Raw genomic sequence first — 11870 nt, 5'->3', positions numbered from 1 at the left:
AGAAAAATAGTGGATTAGTGGAGGAGAGGTCTCCCCTTTATTTGAGGGGTGAGAGGCTATGAGGACGGACTGAGAAAATTATTCCCATTGGGGTTGAGGTTGAGGAACTGCTGGAGTTACATGACCTCCAAAATAACAGTTTTTTTTTTTTGGGGTTAGGAAATGGAGACAGCTGAAGATGCTATGACAAGGCGCAAATTACCCTATACTGTAGACTGTAGTTACCGAAAAAAATAGCAGTACAATATTCATGAGAAATAAGCAAAGCCATCTCCTTTCTTCTGAACACGGCGTAGACAGGCTGACAGTGACCCTTGCACAACACAACGCGCCCGTTGACTGACTTTGCTCGCATCTCCTGTGTTCGGTTCGGACATCTCCTGAAAATTTCTGTTCTGAATCCCCTGCTTGGAGCTTCGCAGCAACAAGGTGCTCACCTGAGGTGAAAAAGCACCCATCTTTCTGTTCCGCGTCTTCGTCAAGAGTCAAGTCAGCTCACTTTCCTCGCCTCGATCCAGATCCCGTCGGGTTGGTTTATATATAGTCTTCAAAGCCCAGCAGCTCAAGCTTCATCCAGCGTCCCGCCAGCACCAGCAATCTCAAGATTCTCAGCTCGACAGCCCCTGTGGTTCTTCACTTCTTCAGTCTCTCCCCAGCTTGGATCCCTCCAGTGTTCTCCAGGTCGGTGCTTATTTTCGATTGATTTCAGAACTTTCAAGTTCGCGCAAAATCTGACTTGTATTGCGATAATTTGTTGAGCAATCTCCTCATGGTAATAATTCCTGAAGAGCTCTCCTGTACAGGTACAGCTACTTGAATCGTCAGAAATGGCCACTGGCGCCAGCGGAGATGGCAAGCCTAGTCTTCTGAGTACTTTACCGAAGCAACTACCAGCGGATTTTCTGAAAGAAATTACGGATGGGTTCTCTGCTGGCCGAAAACTGGGTCAAGGTGCATTTGGAATTGTTTACAAGGTATGGCTAGGCTCAAACGCTCTCCTTTTTTTTTTTTTTTTTTTAAAACAAAGTTCAATAAAAGCACAACGATTTAGAGTATGAGAGGTCAAACTGACAGGGATTCCTGCAAGATGGGCAAGCCATTGCTGTGAAGAAGCTCTCAGATAATTCCCCAGTGGCAACTGAAAAACAGTTCAAGAATGAGGTTGGGAACCTTATGGCCATCCAGCATGAGAATATAGTGAGGTTGTATGGCTACTGCCATGAAGCGCAGAAGAAAGTGATAGAGCACAATGGAAGATACATTCTTGTGGATGTGGTTGAGAGCATGCTCTGCTACGAATACGCGCCCAATGGAAACCTCGACAAGTGGATTTTTGGTATGAGGATGCACTATCCAACAGACCTGTTTTGTCATTAATATAGGAAAGACATTCGCTCCTCTGTATGTTACCTGACCCATGTTCTCATTCTTCAGATATGTCTTCTAGGCCTCCTTGGGCCACATGCTTCAAAATAATCAAGGGCATCTGCCAGGGTTTATATTTCCTACATAAGGGAACGGATAGGCCTATTGTTCATCTGGACCTTCAGCCTGCCAACATATTGTTGGATGATAACATGGTGCCAAAAATTGCGGATTTCGGCCTGTCAAGACTCTTTGGTGAAGAACAAACCCGAATAAACACAATAAATGTTGTGGGAGCAAAGTAAGTCCAGTAACAATTCTGTCAGACCATTGTTTTGTTTCCTTATTGCTTTGCGTTTGTGTCTCCCATGATCTTTGTAACAACATTGATGTTCATGCTTTTCAGAGGGTATATGGCTCCAGAATATCTGTACAGAGGAGAAATCTCAACCCGGTCTGACATATACAGCTTAGGCGTACTAATCATGGAGATCACAACTGGACAGAAGAACTCTTCGCATGACAAAGACATGTCTGGAAGGGACTTTGTAGATCAGGCAAGGGCCACATATATATTACTAGTGCATTTGAAGACCGAAATATATTTTTAGATGCTTATTTTAGTTTTGTTTGTATAATATCACTTAGGCTCATAATTTTAATCCTGCAGGTTCGTCAAACATGGACAGATGAGCTCATAGCATCCAAGTACTCATCACTAGATGCAGACAGCCTCCAGCAAGTAAAAACATGCATTGAAACTGGGCTAAAATGTGTGGATATCGATCAGAAGAAGAGACCTTCTATAGTTGAAATTGTTGACAAGCTCGATGGAAAGCATGCTCACTGAATGGTGGACTAGTGTATGCTATGCAAGGTAAAACTGTGGCACAGAGTGAGTTCACCCATGGTGATACACTCTAGATGCAATCATGGGCACAATAATTGTATCAATGACTAATTTATGTAATTATGAACAATATGTTGCTTGAGTAATGGCATTTGTTTTGGTTAGCAATTAGTAGCCCCCCCAGTCAGTTTTATGTGTCGCTTTAGCTGTGAAATGTGAACAAAAGACATTATAATGTGACATACCTGTGAGCTCACTGTTCGTGTTATGATTTTACTCCGAATTATGTATAATCTTGTATCATTTGTATGGATATATGGATAACATAATTGTTTATCGTGGAACCCATTCAAGGATCATAGATAAAAGCATATCAAATGAACAATGTGGAGTCATTCTAATGAACATGTCTTATTGACCATGCTTGACAAATTACTATTGTTTTTCAACTTCCATGTGGCTTTTATATCCTGTATTTGCCCGAGTTTTTCTTTTGGCTATCGCTAAGATCACATAGTCAGAGATTCAAGGGAAGTGTGGAAACAAAGTACAACGAATGAGACAAAGAAGCACACACAATAGAAATTTTCTGAACTCATTGGATGGCTGAATTTAGCACCCGAAAGATTGGGTGAGTTTGGGGTCTCAGTGCAGATGGAAAATAGAAAAATCGCAAACCGTAACAATGAACTGGAGTGCTGGAATTTCCAGACGGAAGCAACAGGCGGTAGCACCAGACAGAGTGACAGTAACCCGTTGAGCTCTAGGAAATCAGCAGAAGGCATTACATGCTATGGCAACTGAACAAAGCACAGGATGAACAGGGTTCAGATTTGGGATTCCTAGGGAGGAACACCTACGCTCCGATGAGGGAAGTTATCCTAACTGAACACCACACCTGACAGGCGGTGTTTGGCACCAGTTCTGTTAGCCCAGCTGATGGTGATGTAGCCCCAGAACATGCTGAAGAAGCAATTCAAGGCAAGATGCAGAGGTTCAGGAAGCAGAACACACGTACATGTAGGCGGAGCTAGACCAAATGTCAGGGGGTGCATCTTGCCTTATGGGTGCAATGATCTATAACATGAGGGTGCAAACATGGTGAAAATTTGGCTCTTTCTACTGTCATTTCAATTTTCCGTGGGTGCGGCCGCACCCACATCTTTGAATATAGATCCGCCCATATATTTGGGCTGGATTGGATCAACGTGCTGTCTGCCAAGTGAGCCCAACCTAATGCGAAGACAGTGCTGTTGCTTGCTCCTTGTGGCTATAATAATAACAGCAGAAAACGTATTCATCTCATTATTGTCCTCCTGAAAATAAAATAACAAACCAATCTTATCTGTTACCTTGTAAAAAAAATCAGATTTGCTTTTTTTGCATAGCCATATTTCATAGGGGCCAATTTGTTTGTCGCTTGTGATTTTTGACGGGCAAATGATAGAGCACGCTTCCAGCCCACTAGCCTGCTCATGGGCCTGCGGCCATGGGAGCATATCCAACGTAGGTGTTGTGTGTTCAATATATAGGATATAAATATATCGGTAATGCCATGTGACGTCCGTACATCCAGACAGCCGTGTTGGTGGGCCGCAATGCTCAGGAGGCTTTCTTATCTGCTCCTATATCCGCTCCCTTCAGGCACTGCAATTTCTTAAAAAAATATCATCGCAGTGCCACGAGTCCGTGACTGCGTTCCGCGACCGCGCTCCGCCACGTCTCCTGCCTGCCTCCCTCTCCGCTGCCACGCACAGGCCACATCCCGCGTTGCTCTGCGCCCCACGCCATGCCCCATCCACCTTGCCCGTGAAGAAGGAGAGGCAGGGGAGGCCTGCGCCTGCACCCCCCATCCAGGCGCCCGTCGACAGGAAGGGGAGGCCTACACGCCTAGGGTGTACGCTCGACCGTTGCTCTCGACGTCCCCCTAACCCAAGCTTGTTGGCGACGCCGTGTTTCAAGTGTTTAAGGCGTTTCAGACTTATGTTTCAAGTGTTTCATCTGGATATTGCAAAGTAGATCTGGGATGTTTCATATGTTGCAATGACAATATACTCATGTTTCAAGCCTATGTTCAAAGTGTTTCAATTGTTTTAGACGAATGTTTCAAATGTTTTCATCTAGATGTTACATATGTTTGCTATGGCTGCACGCGCATGTTTCAAATGCTTGTTTTCTTGTGTTTTAGAGACTTATGTTGCAAAAGAGGATCTGGATGTTGCATATGTTGCTATGGCTATACACGCATGTTTCAAGAGCATATTTCAAATGTTTCATCTGTTTCAGTTGTATGTTGCAAATGTTTCATCTTTATATTTCAAAAGTAGATCAAGTGTTGCACATGTTGCAAACGCGCACTGGTGGCTGGCGGACAGCGGCCTGCCGTAACCGCCTGGTGCTGCTGACGGGCGCCGCCTGTAAGGAAAATAGAGCCTAGGCCAATTTACTTTGGATTTTGGTGTTTGATGACTAACACAACCAAATTGGATTAATGAATTTGCAAGTAATTGTTTTGTAGTTCAATAGGGTGCAAGACGTAACTTGGACGAAGGCGACATGATGATCCCACGATCAACACCATAAGCAAGACCCTAGAAGCACAAGAGAAGACCCAAGATATCAAGCATAGTCCAAGCACGAAGATGGGAACCAAGCCGGACGCAAGATCGCGAAGAAACGAGTTCGGCAGAGGTGATCGGACGCGTCCCTATAAGGACCGGACGCGTCCGATCAGTTGCTCGGCAACAGCAGGCATCAGCAGCTGTGACCGGACACTGAGCGAAGCAGTGACCGGATGCACCAATGACATTGTTCTTCATCACGGCAATGTTTTCAGCGTGACCGGATGCAGCAGCACAGGACGACCGTACGCACAAAGTACAACGTCCGATCGAGTCTAGAGAGGTTCCAGAGCGGCGCCAGCGTGACCGGACGCATCCGATCGAGTGAGACCGGACTCGGCCCAGAGTCCGATCAACGCGCGCGCTCTAACAGTCGGGACAACCGGATGCGTCCGGTAAGGACGACAGCAGCGTCCGGTCAGTAGCAGAAAGCTAGGTTTCGCCCCGAATGGATACTTTCTCTATAGGGCTTATAAATAGACCCCCAACCGACCATTTGTGTGTGGAGAAGTGAGGAAACATATCAAGGGTGTTGATACACCATTTTAGTGATCTCCACTTGCATAGTGCTCAGTGATTCATTAGGTGATTAGCGTAGGTGCTTTGCGAAGTGCTTAGGTTGATTAGACCACCGCTTATGCGCTTGCTCTAGGTTTAGGCCTAGTGTTTAGTGAGGTTTGCACACCTCTTTCCACTCGGTGCTTGCGTGCACCATTGTTGTACATTGGAGGGGCTTGTAGTCTTGCGAGACCACACCAACCATGTTTGTGGGGTGGCCGCCACCGTGTACCGAAGGGAACAAGGCTCGCGGTGGTTCGGCTGAAAGCTTGATAGTGAAGACTGTGGGGAGCGGTCCAGGATAGGCTTGTCGGAAGGCACATCAGAGACCCACTTGTGTGTGGGGAAGGCCCGGGGCTATCCACAGAGTTACTCGACCGGAGCTTGGCCCTTGCGTGGGATTCCTTGCGAGGGGCTCCAACGAGGACTAGGGGGATGCTTGCGCGCTTCTCGATACCTCAGTAAAAATATCGGAGTCATCGATGGGAGTTTGCATATCTCTACCTTACTCTTTAGCTTCCGTATTTACATTGTTTGCATAACTCCTTTTTGCGGTAGAGATAGTAACACACTAGTAAAATCGTAGTTGCACATTTAGATAGTTTATCTTTTTGCATAGGTTTTGCTAAGGTTAGAAAAAGAGGCCATAGTTTAGAGTTAGAGTTTTAAGTTGCCTAATTCACCCACCTCTCTTAGACGCCACGGTCCCCTTTCAATTGGTATCAAAGCCAGGTTGGCTCAATTTGGACCTTTGGCTTCATCGCCGTTGAGCCAACACTATTTAGAGTGATTGGGATGGATACCTCTAGGCCTCCGCACTTTGACGGTACTAACTTCGCCCACTATAGAGCTAGAATGGCTTGTCACCTTGAGGCGGTAGATTTGGGTGTTTAGAGAGTCACTCGTGACGGGATGAAACCCATTAAGAATCCCGATAAACCCATAAAGAGTGAAGAAAAAGAAATTCATTTCAATGCTAGAGCTAAAAATTGCTTGTTTAAATCTTTTAGTATGGATGTGTTTAACCAAGTGTTCACTTTAAATACGGCACGTGAAATTTGGTTAAAACTCCAAGAGCTCCATGATGGCACAACTAATGTCCGCGAGCAAAAACATTGTCTAGCTAAACAAAATTATGATTCTTTTAAAATGAATGATGATGAGCTTGTTCGTGATATGTATTCTCGTTTGAATCTAATTATCAATGAGCTCCATTCAATAGGATTAACGAAGCTAGATGATGTGGACATCGTGAGGAAGATCATTTCCGTGCTACCACAAAAGAAATATGCAAGCATCATCATCATCCTTCACAACATGGAGGACTTGAGCACCATGACCCCAGCTATAGTCATTGGCAAGATAGTGGCATTTGAAATGTCACAAAAGATGGGTCAAGAAGAAGCCTCATCATCAAGCAAAGGCAAAGCTCTCGCATGTAGTGAGAAAAAGAAGATGAAGGGCAAGCAAGTTGAGACAAGTTGAAGCTCAAGCTCCTCAAGTGAAGATGAAGAAGAAGATGAGGATGATGATGAATCAAGTGATGATGATCAATCTTCCTCCTCCACCTCTGACCTTGATGAAGAATCTATCAAGCTTATCAACAAGTTGGAGAAGATGATCCAAAAACTCACTGTCAAGGGTGTGCCCATCCAAATTTAAGATTTCATCTTCACCAATCAAAGAAATGAGCAAAGAAAGAAAGGATGCTATGGATGCGGCGAGTTGGGGCACCTTGTGGAAGTTTGTCCAAACAAGACCACACCCAAGACAAAGAAGAAGGCATGCAAGGACAAAGCCCTCACATCAATAAGGTCATGGGACGATTCTTCAAGTGAAGAAGAAGACCACCACAAGAGGCGCGGGCACAAGCACTCATCATCAAGCACCTCACGTGTGTGCCTTATGGCATGAGGTAACAAAAAGACTATCCCTATGATAGTGACAATGATAGTGATAGTGATGATGAGCTACCTTCTTATGATGAAATTGTGCAACAAAATCTTAACTTTGTTAAAGTTTGCACTAGTCAACAAAAGAAGCTTGAAAAATTAAAAGAAAAACTAGATAGCTCACAACAAGCTTATGCTACTTTGCTTGAACAATATAAAACTTTTGCCAATCTTATGGAGCTATCTACTAAAATTGAGCAACTTGAGACTAGTGCAAACACAAATAATTGCACAATCAATGATGAGCAACTTGTAAAGAAAAATAAAAAATTAAAGGAAAAGTTAGCTAGCTCACAAGATGATTATAAAAGTTTGCTCTCTAAAATAGAAACCATGTGCAAACATTGTGCTGAGCTAACTAATAAAGTTGCAAATCCTGAAGCCGTCGGTACAACCCCCACCGAGGCACCTAAAAAGAAAGGTTCAATTTTTGACATGCCTAAAAAGGATGTCTCTACTTCTTGTAATGATTTATGTTTAGACTCACCCTTGTGCAACCAAGTTTGTGTTGAGAAAGTTATTGTAGAAACATGCACACAAGAGGTCGCAATGGGGAATGAGCAACTCAAGCAAGAATTGGCTCGCCTCACCAAGGACTTGACTCAAGTGAAAGGCAAAACGGAGCAAGCCCAACTTCATCAAGATAACGCTGTCAAGGGAGTGAAGAAACTTGATAAAGGACAAACCATGGTTTGCTACGTATGCCACAAGGAAGGTCACAAGTCCTATGAGTGCAAGGTGAAGAATGGGGGAGGAGCTAAGAAGAAAGAGAAAAACAAAAAGGAAACAAGCAAGCTCTCCAACACCTACACCAACAAGGTGGACAAAAAGGCCTACACACCTTATCTCTTGAAGAAGAAGAAAAATGACAAGGTGGTGGCCATCAAGCTGAACAAGCAAGCCAACAATGGGGCCAAACGCATTTGGGTGCCAAAGGAGATCATTTCCAACATAAAGAGCACCAAGAAGGTTTGGATCCCGAAAGGAAAGTGAGAAGTCCGATGGACTTCGGGGAATTTGGAGACTTGGCAAAGTATGGGTGCATTTCATGGGGCGCATCATTATGGACAAGGAAATTACCAAGTGGGTTAGTGAATACTATGGACCCAAATTCCCCTTCCCATGTTAGGTAACTAGATTTAATTTCTTGCAATTTCAATGAGCATCTAGTTCCTTTTCATGCCTAGGTTTGCATTTGCATGTTTAGTCTTTTGTCTTGCATACACTAGGTATATCTTATGGTAGGCTTGCTTGGTTTCATTCTTAACCCTTGGAGCAAACCTACATGGTTTAAATTGTTTAGGAGCACGGCACATAGCTTGTTTTATAATTGTTAATCTAATATATGCCAAAGTCCAAATTGTAGATAATTTCTCCCGAATATCACTTTCAAAAATGATTCTCACATTCATGTGATGTCATCTTTCAAGTGGTATTTTTGATTGTAAAATCAATGTGCATGTCTCCTACAAGTATTCCATACTTGTGTGCATAAATTTAGGGGGAGGTTACTCTACAAGTTGGATGCTTTGAGACTAACACCTTTTCAAGCTTATCATGTGTCTAGTAGTCTCATTGCAAGGAAAATGGAGTCTCCAGAGTTAAGCATCATACTTCAAATATCCACCACATATTGCAAGTGGTATAAATCAAATTGGTTTCCACATGTGGTATTTCTAAACTGATATCATCATATTGATTTCACTTTGGTATTTATATGCTTTCTCCATGCATTATATAGATTAAACTCCCTTGAGCATTAATTTGCCAATTATGCATAAACTACATTCTCCATCATATGTATGCATATATTTAGGGGGAGCTTAGTCTATGTATTGTGAGAGTCAAATTTTGTGACCTATTCCACTCCACATACAAAGGATCACAAAGTTTGACCCTCCCTTGTGCTACTAATGTCTTCTTTTTCGGTGTTTATTCCTAAGGGGGAGAATTTGTAGGACCAAAAGTAAGCCCGATCATAATAATTTACAAGTGGTAATGGTCTGAGAAAGGGAGGATAGTGGATTATGGAGTTAGGGGGAGGCTTAAATCCATAATGCCATATGGGGACATTTGCAAGGGCAAGATAAGTTTCCAAAGATGTTTACATGTGGTATCTTTTAGCATCATATAACCCTGCCCTTTGCATTGCATCCTAGCAAGTAAATAGTTTTTAAATTCCAAATTTTTTATTATTTGCTTGTTTTGGTCGTGTTGTCATCAATCACCAAAAAGGGGGAGATTGTAAGGAAAATGGACCCTAGGCCCATTTACTTTGGATTTTGGTGTTTGATGACTAACACAACCAAATTGGACTAATGAATTTGCATGTAATTGTTTTGTAGTTCAATAGGGTGCAAGACGTGACTTGGATGAAGGCGACATGATGATCCCACAATCAACGCCATAAGCAAGACCCTAGAAGCACAAGAGAAGACCCAAGATATCAAGCATAGTCCAAGCACGAAGATGAGAACCAAGCCGGACGCAAGATCGCGAAGAAACGAGCTCGGCAGAGGTGACCGGACGCGGCCCTATAAGGAACGGACGCGTCCGATCAGTTGCTCGGCAACATCAGGCGTCAACAACTGTGATCGGACGCTGAGCAAAGCAGTGACCGGATGCACCGATGACACTGTTCTTTGTCGTGGCAATGTTTTTAGCATGACCGGACGCAGCGGCACTAGATGATCGGACACACAAAGTATAGCGTCCGATCGAGTCTAGAGAGGTTCCAGAGCAGCGCCAGCGTGACCGGACGCGTCCGATCGAGTGAGACCGGACTCGGCCCAGCCGATCAACGCACGTGCTCTAACGGTCGGGATGACCGAACATGTCCGGTCAGGACGACAGCAGCGTCCGATCAGTAGCAGAAGAGGAGGAGCTAGGTTTCGCCCCCAATGGCTACTGTCGGGGACCAATACTAGGGTACCCGAAGAGGAGGAGCTAATAACCATCAACGTTGATTTATCCCAGTGGTCAAGAGCGCGACTATAGCTCTTGATGACCCCCGAGGCCGCGGGCTCCACCTCGTCTGACCCCTAAGGATGGCTCTGCCTCACCCAATTCTGAGGCCGCAGGCTCCGCCTCATCCGACCCCCGAGGGTTGGCTCTAGCTCTTGCCGACCACCGAGGCCGTAGGCTCTGCCTCATCCGAGCCCTAAGGGTTATGCCGCCTCAGATGACCCCTGAAGGCTAGCTATACCTCGCCTGATGTCTAAGGGCTGGCTCCACCTCGCCCAATGTCTGAGGGCTGGCTCCACCTCGCTCGACGTCTAGGGCTGCCCGACGTTTGAGGGCTGGCTTTGCCTCGCCCGACGTCTAGGACTGCCCGACGATTGAGGGCTGGCTCCGCCTCGCCCAACGTCTAAGGGCTGGCTCTGCCTCGCCCGACATCAAGAAGCTGCTCGAGGGGCCATGCCCAAACCATGCCTTCCCCGTCAAGCATCTGTACAAGGACTGCGGCCTCATGAAGCGGTTCTTATTCGGATGCTCCAACAAAGGGGAGCACGGGAAGGACCCTGACTTGACCATGGACGTTGCCGAAGGGAAGGACGGTGGCTTTCCGACGCCGGATGGCTGCCTCATGATCTTCAGAGGGTCGGCGGCCTATGACTCCAAGCATCGCCAGAAGGTCGTGCGCCGTGAGGTCTATACGACTGATCCGGCCACGCCTACCTTCCTCCGGTGGTCAGAGTCTGCCATAACCTTCGATCGGACCGACCACCCAGAGAGCTCCCTACAACCGAGATGATACCCACTCATAGTCAACCCGATCGTCGGCACGATGCAGCTCACCAAGGTACTGATGGATGGAGGCAGCAGCCTCAACATCATATACGCTGAGACGCTCGACGCTATGGGTGTCGACCGAGCGTGCATCCAACCAACCAGAGCACCTTTCCATGGCATCGTGCCTGGAAAACAGGCTGTGCCGCTTGGGTAGATCAATCTGCCCATCACCTTTGGGTGTCAGTCCAACTATAGGACAGAGACCCTCACCTTCGAAGTGGTTGGGTACCATGGAACCTACCATGCCATGCTAGGATGACCATGCTACGCGAAGTTCATGGCCATCCCCAACTACACCTACCTCAAGCTAAAGATGCCAGGCCCAGGTGGGGTCATCACCGTTGGCACCTCCTTCTAGCGTGCCTATGAGTGCGAGGTCGAGTGCTGCGATCACGCCGCAGCAATCGTCGCCTCCGGAGAACTCGCGGCCATCAGGAAGGAGATCGTCGAAGACGCACCCGACCCCAAGCGATCGACTGGATCTTTCAAGCTAGTGGAGGGCTCCAAGGAGGTCCTCATAGACCTTGGCAGCAACGAGGGCAAAGTGGTGCGCATTAGCACCATGCTTTCCTCCAAATAGGAAAGCGTGCTCATCGGCTTCCTCTGCGCCAACAGAGACATCTTTGCGTGGAAACCCTAGGACATGCCAGGCATTCTGAGGGAAGTTGCCAAGCACACCTTGATGATCTGCCTAGGCTCCAAGCCGGTGAAACAACGCCTACGTCGCTTTGA

The 11870-nt window shown here is 46.0% G+C and overlaps 1 protein-coding gene across 1 annotated transcript; it reads left to right on the top strand.

Annotated features, from left to right (window-relative positions):
• Window positions 1–376: 376 nt before the first annotated feature.
• On the top strand, window positions 377–2483 carry LOC136486637 (cysteine-rich receptor-like protein kinase 5). The gene is made up of 6 exons (XM_066483583.1): window positions 377–681; window positions 804–974; window positions 1075–1336; window positions 1435–1666; window positions 1772–1922; window positions 2036–2483. Exons 2-6 carry the CDS (start codon window positions 828–830, stop codon window positions 2213–2215), a joined length of 972 nt encoding a protein of 323 aa, XP_066339680.1. The 5' UTR covers window positions 377–681; window positions 804–827; the 3' UTR covers window positions 2216–2483.
• Window positions 2484–11870: the final 9387 nt, after the last annotated feature.

Source organism: Miscanthus floridulus, chromosome 10 (assembly GCF_019320115.1).
Source record: "Miscanthus floridulus cultivar M001 chromosome 10, ASM1932011v1, whole genome shotgun sequence".
Lineage (NCBI taxonomy): Eukaryota > Viridiplantae > Streptophyta > Magnoliopsida > Poales > Poaceae > Miscanthus > Miscanthus floridulus.
The sequence above is the reverse complement of the archived record's forward strand: the minus strand, read 5'-3'. Positions and strand labels throughout refer to the sequence as shown.